Source organism: Gossypium hirsutum, chromosome D11 (genome assembly GCF_007990345.1).
Source record: "Gossypium hirsutum isolate 1008001.06 chromosome D11, Gossypium_hirsutum_v2.1, whole genome shotgun sequence".
Classification (NCBI taxonomy): domain Eukaryota; kingdom Viridiplantae; phylum Streptophyta; class Magnoliopsida; order Malvales; family Malvaceae; genus Gossypium; species Gossypium hirsutum.
This window is the reverse complement of record NC_053447.1, coordinates 18592885-18614231: the sequence shown is the minus strand read 5'-3', so window position 1 is coordinate 18614231 and position 21347 is coordinate 18592885. Positions and strand designations below refer to the sequence as shown.

The following is a 21347-nucleotide window of genomic DNA, read 5'->3' as shown; positions in this document are numbered from 1 at the left end:
GTATGACATTCAGAAAGCATGTGCATACAAACTGGATTTTCTGAGGTGACATACATACATACATACATACATACATACATACATACATGTGTCACTGAGGTGACATACATACATACATACATGTGTCAATAGTTGAGTAATCTGAAATATCAATATTCTGAATTTGCTAATGTGAATTGTTTTCTATTATGTTTCTGTATACTTATGTGGGGCACTGATTTTGCTCGTGATAGAACTCACACTAAGCTTCATAGCTCACTCCTTTTTTTTCTATCTCTACATATTACCCATCAGGTTAGGATGCGGACATGACATCTATAATACCCTTAACCTGTCTCTGTCACCTGATTAGGGTTACGGAGCATTATTGTACAAACCAAAACCTTAAACTTCAAAATAGAACAATAAATCAACTCAAGTATAAATTTCCAATAACCCATTCCAATTATAGCAAACATACACTTTTGGCCTTAAATCTAGCTTTCAAGGTCCTAAAAACAATTTGGGATTAATTAGGGGTCAATTTGAAACAAATCAGAAAATTTGGGAAAAGTTTGAAAAATTTGGAAAATATGGTTCACACGGCTATGTGACATAGCCTAGACCGTGTGGACCTTCGAAGTAGGGACACATGGTCATGTCTCTGCCTATGTCTCTGCCCGTGTGTATTCGAAATAGGGCCACATATCCGTGTCACAAGTCATGTGCCAAACCGTATAACAAACTATTTTAAGACACATGACCGTGTCTTAAGCCGTGTGAAACCTATACCTAAAATACAAATAACACGGTTGTGTGAAGTGGCTATGACAGTCCATGTCCCAGGTCGTGTGCTCCAAATTTAGCCCTTAAAAAAAGTCATTTCAATGCCTAACCTTGCACAACAAGTTATACCATTTGCACATGCATTCAAAAGACCAAAACACTCTTCAAACATCCCAAAATATACCAAATCAATCGACCTAAATTTTCTAACCAATATGCCATTCAAAGGCACCTCAAATCATACCAAATCAAAACCATAAAATACCTTAAACATACATTACCACATCCACACACCAATCAACCATTTCAATCACATATAAACATACCTCAAGCCATATATTACTAAGCATTTAAAAGTGATCAAATGACATAAACATGCCAAAGCATTACAATTCCCAACCAAACAAAATATATGCACAAAAGGCATATTCATACCAAGTTGACCAATAGCATATTCAAAATCTTCCATTATATAAAAGCCCTATACATGCTACTTATAAGCATAGCCAAAATAACCAAAAACTACCGAAGTGATTGTTGGATAGTGTTATAAGACTCTGACAAGGTTCCAACCGATCGAGTTTCTAATGATCTACAAAATAGAGGAAAAACAATGGCGTAAGCAACTAGTGCTTAGTAAGCTTGTACTAATTAAACTCGAACCTACTGAACGTCAATTGATATACCATTTAACCATGCACATTAAATCATTTAGACATTACATTTTCCTATCCACCACAATCTACATGGTTAGTAGATAACATGGAACACATCTAAGAAACATAACATATACTAGTAAATGAATTCCATTCATATTTCATCCATCACATGATAATTTCTCATCCTTTACATTTCATATATACATACTTATCTTTCATTTTCATTTAAAATTTAACAACAATAAGTTTATACATGTCTTTCCATTAACCTTTTCCTCCCTGTTGAACCATACATAATAACATTGGATACTCGGGAATGCTCACACATTGTGTGCCTTTTCATATAACAGTAACATTTTCAATAGTACTCACGCGAGCTGTAAAGTGGGCTTGCTGACACGAGTTGTGGGTCGAGATGTTAGCTACACAATGCTACTCACACAAGCTGTGGAGAATCCACAACAAATGCAGGACCTTAGCCATCGGTAGGACATCTAGGACCAGCACCCAAAACCATATAATCTCTAATGACATGTCATTTGTATCATAATAATTCTTAAGGTACAAATGGGACCTTTGCATAAACTTGAATCCTTTAATTTCATTATTGTACCATTCCATGTATGCTTCATGAAATATACATTTCTCAAATACCAACCTTGATAATACTAATATTACAATTTAGTCCACAATGTCAATTACCAAATAAGCTACAAATCAAGATTAAAATCACATAATTATTCATAATAACTCATTTAAAACATAAAATGACAATTTTTATATCTATATGAACTTACCTCAATCACCATGGTTGTTATAGCTAAGTCGAAAGCTAATCCGAGACTTTAGCCTTTCCACAATTCAAATCTGGTTGATTTTTTTCTTGATCTAAATAAAAATTTCATTCAATTAAATCATACCAATAGTTTAATATCATAAATTCTAACTTATAACCTATTTCATTGTAAAATTACAAAATTACCCCTACTATTTTAACCTTGATGCAATTTAGTCCTTAATCTTGAAATTTGAAATTCAACCATTTTTAATTGAAACCCATATTAGCTGATTTTTCCTTGTACCTATATCAACCCACATGTTTCCTAATTTTACAAAATATACATGAAATTATGTAATGCCTTAACTTATTTATTCCAATTTCTATAAATATTTAACATAAATATGTATCTGCTTCAGTGGTTAAGTGTTCTGGGTTCAAGTCCCACATTTGATAAATTTTGTTATTTTTATCCAAGCTTTACCCTTATTGAGTGGGCTTATATAAAATTGTCTGTTAATCTATATTAGAATGAGTTTGCTGGTTCGAGTGGTAAGGAGTTGGTATGTTGGGGATCTTGTGTTTGAGTCATTGCATTAGCGAGGATGTTATTTTTGCTCAGTTGTGTGTCAGTGTTTTAATGGAATTGGGATTCTAGGATAGTTGGATGTGAATTAATGGGTAGTTAGGATATTAGTGAGCTTTTAAGATACATTTTATTTTAGTTTTTTTATTTTTCCCAAAATTTCCCTCATCTTTTTTGACTTTTTTTCTGTGACTGGGAGAATTCTTTCTTTTTTCTTGCTTCTGAAATTCTGTCAAAATCCTGTTAATTAATCTCAATTTTTTTAGTTCTTTAGTGTTCTTTATGCATTTCTGGTAAGTGTGGTAAGTGTGGTTACTATTTTGGGTTAGGGAATCGTTGATTAATGGGGTTTGTTTTGTGTTTAGAAGAAGGTTAAAAGGTTCGAGCTTCCAATCTATGATGTATTTGTACGAAATCATCGTTGTTCAATCGAAGGCAAGGGTTCTTTTTGTTTGAAGGATTGTTTGTTTCGAGGTAGTTCTGTTTGGTATCGGTTTAAGCGGCTAATATGGTGATTTATTGGTTAATTTTAGGTGCTTGTGGTCTCGAGAGTGTTTTCCCATCAAAATCAAACCAGGTGTGTTCCCAAAACGCAGAAAAGTGAGCTTCAACGAAAGCCAAAAAACCTTACTGTCGACGCCACACGGGCGTGTGCCTGGTCGTGTGGTTGGCCATGTGTTAGATGAAGGCATGGCTGTGCGCAAGACACAGTCGTGTGGTGGTGTGGGTGTAGCCATGTAGGCCACACGGGCTAGGCCAAATTGGGCGTGTGGGCCCACACGAGCATGCCACATGGCCGTGTGGGTTTTAGACCAGGCCGTGTGGGCCACACGGATGAGGCCAATCTGAGCGTGTGGGCCACACGAGCATGTGAGCCCATATTTTTAAAATTTCAAAGGTCACACGGGTCGTTTCGATCGACTATAGACCTATCGTAGAGCCGATAAGGGCTAACCAAACCCTAGATAATGTGATATGTTATAATGATAGTATGCTCTGAGTAAGACACTATTATGCATGTTTGATTATTCTGGTAGATGTATATCTGATATCTGTATTCAAGCATGTTAAGCATGATATTCTGTATCTGTAACCTGTAAATATGTTTGGGGTGGGAATTGTATATGTGGAGGAAGTATTTTGTATGACGACCTTCGCCTCTTTTCTGGAAACTTGGCTGCATTTTATCTGATATGTGTCGTAATGGCACGATATCGTAGGTAGGGATGGGTGGGTGTTTTTAACCCCACATGGTGTGATGGGATGACCAGAGTTGGTATGTAGAGGATGGGGGTAGGATTTTGTATATCTGATATGTATATTTAATTCTATCATCTATATCTGTAATGGACATGAATTTGAATCTGTTTCTAACTATATATGAGATTTCTGTATGTTTGCATGTCTATTTCTGTTGGGTTACACACTGAGTTTATGCAAACTCGCACCTGTTTGTCTGCTCTGTTTAGGTAATCCACAGGCTTAGGAGGACCGGTACGACGGAGACTCAGTGGTGACCACTTGATCGAGTATTGAATATACTTAGTAATTTATGGCTTTTATTTAAAATTCCAGATTTAATTGAGAGTTTGTAATTACTCTCTAGACTATATGGTTTTTAACTGCTGGTTTTGGTTTCGTTTGCTTGTTTATTTGCATAGTTTGTCAAAATGTTTTAAGAAAATGACGGTTTTATGCAAACAAAAGTTTTTCTGAAAATACGAACTAGATTTCCAAAATATAACGGTTTTGTTAAACTTTCGTTGTAAATTGTGTCTTGGGAAATGAAATAATTAAATAATGTTTTCGATAAAAGTTTTAAAAATGAATAAGGGTTTTATAACTTAAATGATCTATCGAACAACTGTAGAAAGGTTTATCAAAGTAAAACTATTTTCAAAACCTCCTTTGTTACACTCCCTAATTCGGTCATAGCGTCTAGGTGGGGTTTGAGGTGTTACAAATTAGTCCCTATACCCTAAATTCACTAAAAATTATTTAACAAAACATGTTCATTCTGTTGGAACGCCGACACCCCTATGACGCAACAAAAAATAAAACATCCGGCGATCCTAACCGTGGATCCATGTGTGAAGAACGAATTGGGGTGAAATAAAGGTTTCAAAATTACCGAATCTTTATTCTGAGTAGACAGCGACGCCTCGGCAACGAGTAATCTAATCTACTTTCGAACCAAGCCGCAATCTATCGTGACTCCAACCTCTACGTAATCCACCTAGTTGAAAATGAACGGAAGGAATCCCCAAAACTGTTTTTTGAGAAGACTTTGCTTTGAAGGCTGCTAGACTCACCAAGAAAAGAAAAACGAGATTTTATATCTCTTTTTAGGGTTTTCAAAATTAAATAAATATAAAAATGTTTGTAAACCTAAAATTATAAGTACATTAATTATAATAATGATTTCGGTAAACTACATATTTATTTATTTATATACGAACCAAATTCATGTTCTCATTATGTGTACAACAACCTTGTACATATAATGTATTTGATATTTGATTACCCAATTAAATTAATTCTATAATTAATTTAATTCAAGCGACAACCAAACACAATACCAACTATGTTTTATTCCATTCATTTCAACTATAGGGTGTGATCCTATAGGTTCTTGTAACGTTAGCAGTAATACTAGAACGATTCCAATGTTACAAACAATGAGTGGCACCTAGCAATGCATCATTGCTACCTAAGTCACAAGAAATCATGATTCAACATAACCTTTTGCGATTAACCTTTCATGCATTAATCCTTAAGTCATTTATCTCTGGGTTGGACACAAGTCATGGAATAGTCACACTTGCATAGTCCATCCCATGTTCCTTGATATCTTGAGTAGACTATGATATACAAATAAGTATGACATCTCATATCAGCTTATTTGAGCATGGCCATGCACTTCTAGTCTCACTCAATCAAGTAACCTAAGATATTACTCCCATTTTGTAGGAGGGACTTATCCTATATTGATCAACCATATCCCTCTACATAGATCATGGTAAATCCAACATCAGCCTTTATAGAACAACTAGTTACGGTGTACGTTTGACTGTATCAAAATATACAACTCATTATGTTGGGACAATGATGATCTCGAGTCTAAGGATCATATACATATTAATCACTATGAGTAATGTTGTGACAATTACATAATAATCCAAGAAACATAATCATAATGGGTCAGTCCAATATGTTGTTCTTTAACATACATATTCATGCATTGATTTTGACACTCAATATCAATGATAACTCTTTATCATCAATCAACTACATGTTAGTCTTAATGCATTATTGTTGTCCTAGCCTACAATAATACTTGACTGAGGATCTTTTAAGAATAATCATATTGTTCTCAGGACATTATTATAAAACAATTTATTTATACACACAGAAAAGAAACTGAAATAATAATGGTAACGCCTTATATTAATAAACATGATAAATCAAGTATGCTATTACAACCATCTCATGATTGATTTTTGGGCATACTCTAACACACTCAACAAATAACTTTAATTATCTATCAATTAACTTCACAAACACATCAATTTCACTCATGGCATATCCCTCAACCTTTAAAATTTTACAAATTAACCATCGGGTTAACTAGGTTAAGCTAAAACGAGCTCAAAAACATAAAAATGATTAAAAATGGGGTTCAAAATCTTACTATGCACTCAAAGAAAAGCTTGGCCGAATGTTTTCCTTCACAATAATGGAGGAATCGATTTTTCTAGGCTAATTAGAGAAGATGACAAAAATTTACATTTTGTTTTATTTAATCTTTTAACTTAATTAATCATTTACTAAATTAACCTTTTAAAAACTATTAAATTACACCAAAACCAATCCAATATCATCCACTAACTATAAACATGGAATAATTACCTCCCAAGTCCATGAATTTACCTTTTTAAAGCTATTTAGTCTATTTAACTAATAGAAACCAACATTTGCATCTTTTACAAATTAGTCCTTTTTACTTATTTAACTATTTAAACATTAAAATTTCTTAACAAAAATTTAATACTACCTTAAATTAACCCTATAGACATTAAATAAACATTAAAATATTAACTCAATTGTTAGAATCATGATCCCAATACCACTATTTTAATAACACTAAAAATAGACTGTTACAGCATTTGAAGGCTCTCGGCTTGGTTTTGTTTATTAAAATTTTATAGATTTATTATTAAAAATTTTTCGTTATTCAGAGATTTTAATATTTTATTTTCAACTGTGGCATGAGACTTAGGTTAAGTTTAGTGTTTATTTAGCATGCGTAACATTTAATTTGATTATAGGATGTTGAAATTCAAATTTAAATTATCTATGTGTAAAATTATTTTGATTTTACTTAATTAAAACTAAATATCACTTTTCTGTTACTAGGTTATAAATTTATTTTGGCTAATAAATAAAATAGAAATTAACTAAGTTTTCAATGATAATCACCTTTTACAAGAATAATATTAAATTATTCGTATTTTGTCAACTCATGAGTCATTTTCTAAAAATAGACTAAGTTTTCTTTTAAGATAAAAAATTGTTTTAATTTGGCTATCTTAAATCTCTAATCGAACTAGGCCATTTCAGTGGCCGATGTAATCTCTCGGATTCATGTCTATCGTCTAGGCCGGGTTGGGGAGGTTACAAGTTATGTTGCATGTCGAAGTGCTAGGTCGAAGTAGCCACTACTGGTGGCACTTCGATAGTCACTTCAAAAACACTTGCCTTGACTATAAAACATTTATTAGGTTGATCAAGCCTTCCATATTTGGAGCACAAATCCATCTTCACAAGGTAAGCCTTAATCCATTTTTATTTATCCAAATCTCATCAAATCAATTGTCCTTTAATATAATGATACAAAAGATCATAAAGTCAACTCATTTCTTCTTGGATTGCATATCCCAGTATACAATATAAGTAGATCACATAAGAATCCTAGAAAAGTAATATTGCTTAATTCAATCTCTTCTTTAATGATAAACACGAGATTGACTACTCAAAATCATCAAAATATTTTGGTCTTTGGGTCCTTGAACATTAGTCACAAGGTCTCTTATTCCTTTAGGAACTTATACTGTAACACCCCTTACCTGTATTCCTTAACGGAACTGAGTATGAGGTATTACTAAATTTTTTTTATAAAATTTCGGCAGCATTTCTGCTTATTTTTACATAAAACCCCCTGCAAATTTTTCAAACACAATTTCAAACATATTCAATATTCCAACCAAATACAATTGTATGTTCAAACACAATTTATCCATTAACAAACACCAACATTTTAAACCGAACCATACTATATATATATACATATTTAAACCGCAATACATAAAGTCATCTATACATGCCATGTTTCCAAAGTATTAGTTGCAAAATACCCAAAAAGTTGATGATAGTGTGGATGATTATCTGACGTCGTCCAAGTTCCAAACTGATTGATGTCACTATAATCAAGGGAAAATAAAAACGAGTAAGCATATAGCTTAGTAAGTAAACATATGACAAATAAATAATTTCCTCACATGATTACATAGAAACATAATTTTAATCACACTTAAATTTCATCAATTATTCAATTTCCAGCAGGCTTTTTTTCTGAGTCACGGTCACTAATTTATTTTTATCTGGAGCTACAGTGCTCCAAATTGGATTTTGTAAATTTTCACCAAAACTAGACTCATATACCTTTTCACCATAAAATTTTAAGAATTTTTGATTTAGCCAATTAGTACAGTTTATTCTTTAAAGATTCCCCTGTTTCACTGCCCAACGGTTCTGACCTCCCTTTACTAAAATTTAATTAAATCCCTGTAGAAAATTTGACAAATATTCTCATTTGTTTCTATTAAAAATATACTAATTAAAGAATCTAGGCATATAAATTTCAGGCCATAATTATTTTTGTACAATTTTTAGTGATTTTCCAAAGTTGGAACAGGGGATTTCGAATCAATCCAACCCTATCTCAAATAAATTCAAATATCCCCAAATATACAACTCTTTTGCTTGTTCTGTTTCTTTTGTATGAAAATAGACTCATTCAGCTTCAATTTCACATATTATTCAACCTCTAATTCATTTTCCACCATTTATGGTGATTTTTTAAATTTGCCCAACTGCTGTTGTTCAAAACAGTTTTGTATTTAAATTGTTTCTTTTGTATTTTTTATATTTCATCCCACCTTATACATGGGTCGATTAAGTATCAAACCCAATATTCCTCCTATAAGCTTGTCCACCACATATAAATATTCACCTTCCCAATTTACTCGTTGAACACTCGGAATATTAACCGTTATCGGTGGATTCAGCACTTAGCAACCACCAGTGATTCGGGGAATCAGCACTTAGCAACCCCTTTCACATTCAAAGATATAGTGGAATCAGCACTTAGCAACCACCAATGATTCGGGGAATCAGCACATAGCAACCCCTTGAGGGAATCAGCACTTAGCAACCCCCTTCACATTTAAAATACGGTGGGATCAGCACTTAGCAACCACCAATGAATCGGGGAATTAGCACTTAGCAACCCCTTGGGGGAATCAGCACTTAGCAACCCCTTTTATATTCAAGATACGATGGAATCAACACTTAGTAACCACCAATGAGTCGGGGAATCAACACTTAGCAGCCCCTTGGGGGAATCAACACTTAGCAACCCCCTTCACATTTAAAATACTTCGTCTTATTCCGAGTGTTCAACCGGAACCCATATTTTCAACATTTTACCACATTTCCCAACTTAACCACATTTTTAGGATCTTGCCGAATATTTATTCTATGTTCTATTAAATCCCAACATATATTGAATGATATCAAAATAATGCATTAAATCACATGTTTACTTACCTCGGTGCAAAATATCATAATTTTGCAATTTACTCCACTATCTTCTCTTTTCCCCGTTTGAGGTAGTCTTCTCATCTTTCTTGATCTATAATAGCAAATTTAACTCATTTAATGTTCACATTTAATAAAATAGTCCTCCACCCAACTTTTTGAAAAATTACAATTTTGCCCCCAAACTTTTGCATATTTACACTTTTGTCCCTAAGCTCGAAAATTAAAATTCATCTCTTATTCTTATGTTTTATGACATGCTGAACATTTTTACCTTCTATGACAACATCAAGTTCTCACTCTAACACACACTTTTGAACATTAGGTATTTTTACCGATTATGTCAATTTACCCGTTTTCGTTTAAAATCGCTTAGCAAAAATTGTTTAACATAATTTCTAGCTTCATATACTACCATTAAACAGAAAAATAAACACATTTCACCTATGGGTATTTTTCCAAATATAAACCCTAACACGAATTAATGGTAGAATAAGCTAAACCAAGTTACCGGGACTCCAAAAACGTAAAGAACATTAAAAACGGGGCTTGGAATCACACACTATGGAGCTTGGAAGCTTAAAACCCCTAAATATGGCTTCCCCCTTGCTGATTTCGTTCACCATGAAGAAGATGAGCATATTTTGTCATATTTTTCCCATTTAATTCTATTTTATTACCAAATGACTAAAATGCCCTTACTTAAAAAAATCTATTTCACTAATTCTATGCCCATTTTTGTCCATCAACTAACTAATGGTCTAATCACCACATAAAGATCTCCAATTTAAAATTTCATAACAATTAGACACCTCTAGATGTAGAACTCAACTTTTGCACTTTTTACAATTTAGTCCTTTTGACTAAATTGAGTGCCCAAACGTCGAAATTTTCGAACGAAATTTTTACAAATTTTTTCCGTAAAATTGTAGACCATAAAAATATAATAATAATCATATTTTCACTCGTCGGATTTGTGGTCCCGAAACCATTGTTCCGACTAGGCCCAAAATCGGGCTGTTACATATACTTGCCGAATTTTATATTGAATCATTTTTTTTATTGGACAAGTATGTAATGTATGACCATAGAAATAGAAATGTTCACACTTCACCATTTTTTATGAGTTTGCTAAAATAATTTCTTTTTCTTTCTTCAAGATTTCAAGTTTTAATTTCAAATAAAGATTTTCTTTTTCAAGTGTAGCGCATTTAATTTTGAAAGCCTCTAAATAATTTTTAAAAAATTCATTTTCACTTTCAAAATCATCTTTTGTTTTTAAAATAAAATCATATTCTACTTTTTGAGTTTGGAAATCATTTTCTTATGTTTGGAATTTATGGTATCAAACTCCAAAGCGAACTAATGTATAAGAATTAAAATCACATGAGTTAGAAGATACTTCTCGCTCTTCAAGAGCCATGAAGGAAAGGTTGCCAAACCCCTTATCATTGAAAGTGTTACTATCACTCCAAGTGACTACCATGGCTTTCTTTTTTTCCCTTTTGCTTATTCTTTAAAGGAAAATCATACTTATTATGGCTCAACTTCTTGCAAATGTAGCAAACTATTTTCTTTTCTTTAAGCTTCTTGTCTTTTCCCATTTTCATGAACTTTTTGAACTTCTTGGCAAGTATGATTACCTCTTCATTATCCTTGTAACGCCCCAAAATTTTAATTTTGGATATTGTGAATGTGTGACTAATGGGTGTCGATTCTACCAATATAAACCTGCGCCTTAATTTGCAAATTATGCAGTATAGGGAGTAGGGTTGATCCCTCAGAGACTGGTTTACTGTAAATTATTGCTCTCTTGACCAGTTTTATGTCGGGGCAGCTGTCGTGCCCAAGAAATTCGGAGGGATGAAATTTGATGACATGAAATAAACAGAAAAATAAAGTAAAAAGTAAAAGTTGAAAACAGGATAATAAAAATAGTGAAATAAATATGAAGAAAAATTAATTAGAATAAGCTCAGCTTTAGGCACGAATTTTCGTCGTCTTTGAACCGATCCTCGAAATTGGATGAACTCCTCTTTTCCAATAAGCTAGTTATAGCTACCAAGGACACCTCGGACACCAACTCTTCCTTTTGTATATTAGTTATGGAACGTCCAATAACTAACCCTTATCGATTGAACAACCACGAAACGTTTGTGATTTAGAACTCCGACAGTTTTGCGTTCTAGAAGAGCCAAGCTCGAACCAATGCCCTCAATCGTGTGGGACATTTAAATCCAGTTACTACTTCCCTTGATGGAACCAAACAACAATCTCCACTTGGCACGCCAATGTGTTCACAGAAAACTGATTAGAAACGTTCCTTTCGGAATTCTAACTGTACGTCTAATCACACTAAATCAAACGACGTCTTTTTTGACTTAGTGTTGATCTGACTTTGTGAGTTGACAAAATCATACTCTTAATCCGGAGAAGTAATAAGTACTGGAATTTTACGAGTTAAATGGCTCGGGTTCGTAACTCACGGGTTTTGACGAGGCTAATTTCGGCCTAAAGCTGAAAATGGGTTTAGTTGGCTAAGGTTTGGGACATGATTGGGCATAATTGGATAAAAAAATGGGTGGCGTGATTGAGTATGGGGTTGGAAATTTGGTAATGAATTAAAGTGGATGTTAGCTACTGGAAATCAAAAAGGGAATTTGAAAAAGGAATTGCAAATGGCTGAATTTGGTGGCTACTAGAAATTAATAAATTGAAGGAAAAGAAACCAAAGGCAGCAAATGAATTCGTGACAAGAAGAGAGAAAATGTATTGAAAGATGAAAGCTTAATATTTTGATTCCTGAATTGATGATTAAAATGAACAAAATAAGCCACTATTTATTCTAATGGCTTTGCTAAATTAAGAGCCAACTAGTATAGAAAATCAAGGAAAAATATCCCATGATAAAAAATAAATAAATCCTAAAATAATCTCCCACTAAGTCAACAAAAAATTCAGCTAACTAATCTTGGAAAAATTCTACTTTGGCCCCTTACTCTTTGCTTCTTTCTTCAATCTAGCCCAATTGTCTCCTTTTTCTTCTATTTAGTCCAAATTGCACCCCTACACAAAATTCAACGAAAACATGGAAAAATTAGTGGTGCATTCTCATAAATTAACCAATTTAATTACATAAAATATGTAACTTTAGCATTTAATCAGTGACACAAATATTTGTCTGTTTTAGTGGTTATGTGTTTTGGGTGTGTTTGGGAGGTCCCAAGTTCAAGCTGGGACTTGGGTAAATTTTGGTATTTTTATGAAGAAGCTCTATCTTTGGTCAGTAGGATTTTATGTAAAAGTTGGCAAATAATTAATAGAATGGGTTTGCTGGTCTGGTGGATAAGTGGAGTGTTGGTGTGAGGAAGGTCATGGGTTTGAATCTTTGGGACGACAAAGGTTGTGTTTTTGCTACTAATTTCGGCAAGAGTTGTGCTGAACTGGGTTTCTAATTGGTGGCTGTGTAGTGGGAAGTGAGGGAGCGATTTTAGGAGTGAATTAGGGGATTATGAGGGAGAATATCTAAAATTTGATCACTTTTTCCTTTTTCGAAAAAAAAGAGTCGTTTTTCTCTCCATCTTTCTGACTTTTTTCTCCCTCCATCTCTGCCAAAATTTTCTTCTTCTTTGCTTCTTACTCAATTATATTTTCTTTTCTTTCCTCTTCTATTGCCGAAATTCCCTTGTTTCCCCTAAACCATTCTTTCCTCTTAATTTCGTAGCGTTAAGCAGCACTTGTGCAAATTCAGTAAGTTGTTGGGTATCATTTTAAAATATTATTTTATGTTTAATAGTATAACTTCGAGGTGCTGGCAGCAGCATTTCGCGAAGATTAAGGGTTCCTCATGATTTTCGTATACGTATCAATTTAAAGTTTTGCGGTAAGTGTTCATCGTTTTATGGGTAAGTATTTTAGTTTCAGGATTTTGATTAATCACGCAGTAAAATTGATTATAGTCTTATTTGTTCAAATATAGGCTTTGGAGTGCTTGGGGACTGTTTTAGCATCAAACAAAACCAGGTGTGTACCTGAAACACAAAAATAAGGGATTCGGCAAAAAGTCAAAATTGTTTACTGTTTGGACAGCAGCAGTAGGCTAACTTTGAAAAATCACCATAAATTGTGAAAATCAAATTAGAGAACAAAAAAAATACAGGATTAAATATATTTGAGTCTAATTTCTCATAGAAGAAACGAAGTAAGCAAAAGAATTTCATATTATGAGAAATTTGAATTTTCGTGAGACAGGGTTAGAATGATTTTAAAATCCCCTGTCCTGACTTTGGAAAATTATTAAAAATTTTATAAAAATAATTATGGGTTAGAATTTATATGTTTAAAATCCTGAATGAGTATACTTTCAAGATAAGCAAAATGAACATCATCTGAATTCTGTACGAGAAGATAATTAATTTTTAGTGTAGAAAGGTCGAAACTGTCAGACAGTAAAATAGGGGAAACTTTAAAGAATAAAATATACTTATTGGCTAAACCAAAAATTCTGAAAATTTTATGGTAAGAAGATATGTGAGTCTAGTTTCAGGAAAATTTACGGATCCTAACTCGGAATTCTGTAACTTAAGATACAAATAATTTAGTAATAGTGACTCAAGTAGATAGTTTTGAAGAATCATATAAGTAAATAATGTAAACACATATGAATAATTAACTAGCACAGGTTACATTAAAATGGATCACGAGGCCAAGGTCAATTTGGGTCATGTGGGCCACATGGGCCTTGTAGGCCCATTTTCACTGTTTGATTGATAAGGTTGCACGGGTCGCCCAAGTCGACCGTGAACCTACTGTAGGGTCGGTAAGTTTACCTAGACCCCTAATTGACTGAAATGACTGTATGAATGATATGATTAAGCATGATGATGTCCCATTAATTTGATAGTGAATGCCTTGTTTACATGCGTGACATTATGTTATAGCATGTCATATTTGTATATTGCATTGCATTGGGTTGGGGGATTATATTGTTCGGAAGAAGTGTATTGAAAGGCCTCGAGTCTAATTTACTGACAGCTCAGTTGCAAACTACTGTCTAGTGTTGTATTCGGTACTACTTGGAGTGTAGGGATGGGTGGGTTAATTATATCCCCACATGGAGTATAGGGTTGGATGAAGATGGTGTGTAGAGGCTGGATGGGTAGAACTTTTGTGACTGCATATTTGTTACTACTACTAATACTGTGATGGGCTAAAGCCCTACTGCATGGCTGTTTTTATACTGAGATAAGCTAAGGCCCAAACTGGATTGATACTGAAAAGGGCTTAAGCCCAGACTGTGATTATCTATTTACTGTCTGTACATTTGTATGGTGTTACACACTGAGTTTACGTAAACTCACCCCTTCTGTTTAATCTGTACAGGTAATCCCCAGATATAGGTGGATCGGTGCGGTGGACTCAGTGGTGGCCATACGACTTCTTTTACACGGCTTATTACCTATTTATGATTTTACTTTTATTTGGAAGTAGTTTGCTGTAATTATAGACTTTACGAATTTTGGTTTAAATTTGGATTTTATACAGTTTTATGATTTAAATCTACTAGTGTTAGGTAAAACTCGGGTTTTCAAATAAAATTAGTGTTTTATCAAAAATACCACGAATACGCAAACTATTTAAAAGCTTCCGCAATAAAAAAGTTCTGAAATTGAATAACGATTTGTAAATGAATAATGTTTTAGAAAATAACGACACAATTTGAAATTAACATAAGGTAATGAAAAAAAAGTTAAATAGAAAAAGGGATTTAGCGATGACATATTTTTCGAAAAACACTACCTGTGACATCGTCAGATTCGGCCATAACGTCTAGGCTGGGTCTGGGGTGTTACAATACTCATCCTTGTCATCACTATTTTCTTCTTGGATGGAGGACTTTATAGCAACTCCTACTTGCCTTGTTTTTCTCTTTCCATGCTTTAGCTTCATCTCATAGGTGATGAGTGAACTTATGAGCTTATCCAAATCCTTGGATTCTTCAATAACCGTCACTTTTGCTTCCCATTCCTTTGCTAGGATATTGAGTAATTTCTTTATTGTTTCTTTGTTGGGATAAGTCATCCCAAGTGCCTTCAATCCATTGATGATGTTAGTGAAGATATTTGACATGTCTTTGATGCTCTCCTCCGAATTCATCTTGAAAATCTCATTTTCAAGTGAGTAAATCAATCTTGGATTCCATGACTTGGCTTGTTCCTTCCTAAGTGGTGGCAAGCTTGTTCCAAATATTTTTTGTATTTTGAAATTGGGAGGCTTTTTTTGTACTCATTATGCCTTTAATGAACAAAAGAGAGTGTTCATGGTTTTGGCATTGAGTTGAGCTTTCTTTTTGTCACCTTCTTCCTACTCATCTTCATCCTTGGGCACAATCAAATCACCATTTGTGATTATCATGATAATCAAATTCTTGAATGAAGAGTTTTATCATTGTCTTCCAATATAAGTAGACCTCTTTATTGAAGGATGGTGGCTCACAAATGATTAGCCTTCACCCAAGCTAGTTGAGCCGAAATCTTCTAACATCTTTGTACTTGATAATTTTGCCTTCAATCACCTTTCTCCATGGTGAAACCTTTGATGGAGAACTATCTTTGATACCAATTGTTAGGACCAAATAATACTAAAAGGGGTGAATTAGTGTTTTAAGAATTTCTACAAATTTTTTTAAATGACAAAGAAATGGAAGAAAAGTTTGGAAAATTCAATTTATAGTGGTTTGACCCCAATTGTCTACCTCCACTACCTTAGCTTTCCACCAATAAGAGTTTCTCAAGTCACTGCTAGAATTGATACCTTTCAAGGAAAATGTATAACCTTTACGATAATATTCTTTTAACAAGGCTTAAATAGAACCTTTCTCCCTATCTTTTATGGCTAAACTAGAACCCTTATTAGTTTTTGTGCTCAACTAACCTCTCAATTTACAATTGGTGATATGAAAGAGCGTAAACAAAGAGACCTGTACAAGGTATGTGTTTACAAAAATTAAGCTTTCAAATAAATGAAAAGATAGTGATAAAAGATCTAACAATAAGCTCCTAGAGATATGTACAAGAGAAAATGAAAGAATAAATAATTTGAAAATTTTCTCTTGACTTTGATGCTTGGATGTCTCTTTCTCGAGTCTTGAAGTGTATTTATATCAAGAAACAAGTTTGTGGACATTGGGGATAAAATAAAGCACTTGGAAGCATTAATTCGGTAAAAAGACATCGTTGGTCCTTTTTAATTTTGAAATTGACCAAATTGGCCCATTTCAAAAAAATCTGTAGCAATTTAATCTTTTTCAATTTTAAAAGTGAGCAACTAAGGTCGACTAATAAAGGAATTAATGTATTCCGCCAATTATACATAAATTTGATTAGTATATTAACAAATTTAGCCTTTGATGTTTATATATTTTTTCATTTTGGCTTTAATTCTACAAAATTCAACAAATTTAGCCCTAACATTTACACAAATGTTGCAGTAAATTTATTAAACTAGCACCAAATAGACAAAATATGTAAAATTTGAAGACTAAATTTATTATTATTCCAATCAAAATCATGTACAATTGATGGAAAAAATTAACGTTGTGATTAATTGTCCTTAGTTGCTCACTTTCAAATTTGACAGGGATTAAATTACTTTGATTTTTTGATAAGGGCTAATTTGCTCAATCTTGAAATTGGGAAAGAAGAGAGATGTCTTTTTACCCATTAACTTCAAGTCGAAAAAGTGTCCATGCAGTCCAGGTCTCAAGACTTGGCAAGATGTCTTGAGGCATGGTTGAAAAATAGCTGTCATATAGACATTGGCGGGCTATGTCTCGAGACAAACAGACATATGTCTCGAGTCATATAGGCCAATGTCTCTAGACTTGCAACCCATGAAGTAAATTTTTGCATTTGAACTTTCACGTCTTGAGGCATATAGTCCTATGCTCGAGACTTGACTACCAAAGTGCCTTGAAAACATTTTAAACACTTCAAAACACTTTGGTATTGAACATTTTGCAAGTCTTTGAAAATGTTTGATAAAATTTTCAACCATATTTTCACCAAACTTAGGAAATATAATATATATAAAAAAATTTATCTTAAATATTGTTATATCAAAAGCTTGAGACATCAAAATTAACTCGTATAATTGATACCTTTTATCTTAAATGTTGTTATATCAAAAGCTTGAGATATCAAAATTAACACGAATAGTTAATACCTTCAATTAATTGATCAAAATAACCAATATCAAATGCATTTTAAAATGATTGATTATATATGTACTAATTGTGCTTTAATTAGGTTAAGTTAGTAAATAATTTTGTAATTTATTAATATAGCATTTTAAGATAATAAAAAATTATTAAGACAGTAACAACTTTATTTATTTATTTTATTTATTATTTTGTTTTAAAGAAACACGTTAATTTTTTATATTTTAAATTATGAAAAAAAACTTTTTTTATTTATTTAAATTTTTAATTATTTGTTAAGTTTTTATTTAAAAATATGATTTTAAAGTTTTAACTATTATAGATTTTTTTAAAAAACCTCATTTTAAATGCTTTTAATTATGAAGTGTGGTATGATAGTTTTTCACCTTATCGGTTAACTATTTGGGTAGAGATTCGATATTGCTATTAGAGAGCACTTGCATGAAGAGATTAATTTTAGTGCTACTATAGGATATATATATGTATTGCAAATTAATTTTTTGAGAATTTAGCTAGATTTGTTGAGAATTGAGATAATAATCCTTTTAGGTGTAATTTATACAGGGGATGGTTTGATTTTTATTTTCGAGTCTTAGCGTATTGTGCTTAGGAGAGAAGCTTATTAAGTTTTCCTGTGGAATTTGTTGCATTAGTCTTTACCTTTAGAGGAATGGTAAAGAAAATGTTTTGAACAAGCACCAAGTAACCAAAAGCTGTCAAGCTCACGCTATAGCTAGGTTTATCAGTTTGCCATTTTTCTAAAATGTGTTTGAGAACTAAATTGATAGAATTTATATAGGTGAAGGGATAAATTTGTTAAATTATTTAGAATTAAGATTAATTGGATAGAATATGTAAATATTGTGGACTAAATATGTTATTATACCAAGTAAGAAAAATGCCACCTCACCATTTTTGTTAACAATTCAATGAGGTGACCAAAACAGAAACATGCTAATTATTAGGTGATTAATTGTATAATTTACCCTATAAAATATTAAATTTCTATGTTTAAACATGGTTAAAACATGCCATAAGTCCATGTGCTCTTTGTAATTTTGAAATTTAATCTCCATACTTTCATTTTTAAGAGTTTAGTAGTTCTACTTTTCAGATTTCAAATTTTAAGTCTAATTGTTAACATTGTTAAAATTATTTTTTTAAATTCAGATTCATTACAATGTCATTTTTTAGTTATATGACTATCAAGTGAGTATTTTTTATTCAAAACATAACATCAACAAATTTAATAAAAAAATAACAATAATAACAAGTGGACCTAGATTCTAAAATTTGAAAAGTAGAGAGACTTTCATAGAAATAGAAGTACAAAAACTAAATTCTAAATTTGTGAAGAGTATAAGATCGTATATTTAAATAAATAAAATTTTATTCTGCAACATGCAAGTACAAAACTAGTTGTACGTATATTCTGTTTCAATTTGATTTTTTATTTTAAAAGTTAATAAATTGAACTCATATGTGAAACCTAAATTATCTAAGTTGAAAATAATTGAATTTCCTATACATATAGATTAAACTATATTACACCAGAAAACATCCAACTTAAATTGATCCAAATTTACTTTTTTTAATGTATTTATCGGAGCGAGTCTAGTAACTAATCCTCCATATTCTTTAGGTCTATTAAGGGGTAGATACTGGCCACAAGTTTTAAAACAGTTTCAAAACCCAAGGCGAGGATCGAACCCTCCACTAATTAAGACAAGAGAACTCTTGCCATCTCATCTAACTCCCGTGATCTCAAATATATTATGGCTCCTATTAAAATAGTTGAAATGTCTAAATTAAAAATAAGAAACTACTTTAATTTTACAATTTAGTAAATTGAATCCTAAAAAACTAAAAACACATTAAATCCTAAAATAACTTTAATTCTAAAAATTAAAGTAAAAAAGCTGACACTAAAATAACTCCATTTATCAAATTCTAATTCGAATTGATGAAATTCAAATGCAACTCAAAGAAATAGAAGCAATAAAGATGATCCAAATACAACCGAAATGTCGAATCCATTGGTCTAAACCTGACCAAGCATGAAGGTATGGTCATAGATTTTCCCAAAGGACTCTGCCGAATGGGTCCATGTTGATCTTTTGTGCAAAAAATGCAAGGAAGAGAATAAGACTGACAAGAAGGGTAACACTAAGGCAATGCCCATCACACATTCATGCCCTCCCATTGGATGAGATAAGATCATTGAGCTTCTTCCACGTGGCACTATCATTGTGGTGCCGAAGATAAGGCTACTGTTCAACTATTTCCCACCCTCTCTGTGGTCATTATGCTATAGTCTCTTCAAATTTTCAATCCGACGGTCACCCTTTCTCCTAATTCAACCTCAAAGCTTTGTAACCATAGGATGTTATACCCAAATTCCACCATTATATATAGGGGATTGGCACTGGGGAATAAACATTATTAAGGGAGATATATTTAGCTATAGCATACACTACTAGTACCCACTACTAGCAATGGCTTCCTCAATGATCTCATCGGCTACCATTGCCACTGCCTCTCCGGCACAGGCTAACATGGTCGCTCCTTTCACCGGCCTCAAGTCTGCCTCTGCTTTCCCAGTCACCAGGAAGGCCAACAACGACATTACTTCTCTCGCAAGCAATGGCGGCAGAGTGCAATGCATGCAGGTAAATTTATATCAAATTTTTTGTTTAAGTTTTAGTGTAATGTTTGGTGGAAAATTGAATGAAAATTTGTTTTATATTTGGTGTTGTTTTCTAGGTGTGGCCTCCTACTGGAAAGAAGAAGTTCGAGACTCTCTCATACCTCCCCGATCTTACACCCGTGCAGTTGGCTAAGGAAGTGGATTACCTTCTTCGCTCAAAATGGGTTCCTTGCTTGGAATTCGAATTAGAGGTATTTTCGAGCTCTAAATTATTCCATTCCTCCACTTTTTAGTGGGATATTTGAGTTGATTAAGTGTGTTTTATATGCATGTGCAGGAGGGATTCGTGCACCGTAAATACTCGAGCCTACCCACGTACTACGATGGACGCTACTGGACCATGTGGAAGCTGCCTATGTTCGGGTGCACCGACTCGGCTCAGGTATTGAAGGAGCTTGAGGAATGCAAGAAGGAATACCCCAATGCATTCATTAGAATCATTGGCTTCGACAACGTGCGTCAAGTGCAGTGCATTAGTTTCATTGCCTACAAGCCTCCAGGCTTCTAAGCTTTTTATAAACTTTGTCTCTCCATTTGTTTGAATTTGTACTCAGAAAAACCATGTTCTTTACTTTTGTTTTTCTCTTTCTTTGAGTTATTGGCCTTTGTTTCTCGATTTCTGGGTTTTAATCCTTTTTGGATTTTCATTGGAAGAAAGGCTGAGAACTAATGAATAAAAGTTGGTTTTCTTCCCAATTTCCTTCAACCTACACTTTTATTTTTACTTTGTTTTCTTCCTCTGGAAAATTGGTGGG

The 21347-nt window shown here is 33.0% G+C and overlaps 1 protein-coding gene across 1 annotated transcript; it reads left to right on the top strand.

The window, feature by feature from the left end:
- Positions 1-19919: 19919 nt before the first annotated feature.
- LOC107916703 (ribulose bisphosphate carboxylase small chain, chloroplastic-like) lies at positions 19920-21288 on the top strand. The gene is made up of 3 exons (XM_016846052.2): positions 19920-20554; positions 20649-20783; positions 20870-21288. Exons 1-3 carry the CDS (start codon positions 20381-20383, stop codon positions 21098-21100), a joined length of 540 nt encoding a protein of 179 aa, XP_016701541.1. The 5' UTR covers positions 19920-20380; the 3' UTR covers positions 21101-21288.
- The last annotated feature ends 59 nt before the right edge of the window (positions 21289-21347 follow it).

What these genes read in the sequence shown, in the direction of transcription:
- LOC107916703 (XM_016846052.2), top strand. Translation starts at nt 20,381, where the DNA reads ATGGCTTCCTCAATGATCTCATCGGCTACCATTGCCACTGCCTCTCCG. An exon ending in GCAGAGTGCAATGCATGCAG is followed by an intron (nt 20,555 to 20,648) that starts GTAAATTTATAT and finishes GTTGTTTTCTAG; the next exon opens with GTGTGGCCTCCTACTGGAAA. An exon ending in GCTTGGAATTCGAATTAGAG is followed by an intron (nt 20,784 to 20,869) that starts GTATTTTCGAGC and finishes ATGCATGTGCAG; the next exon opens with GAGGGATTCGTGCACCGTAA.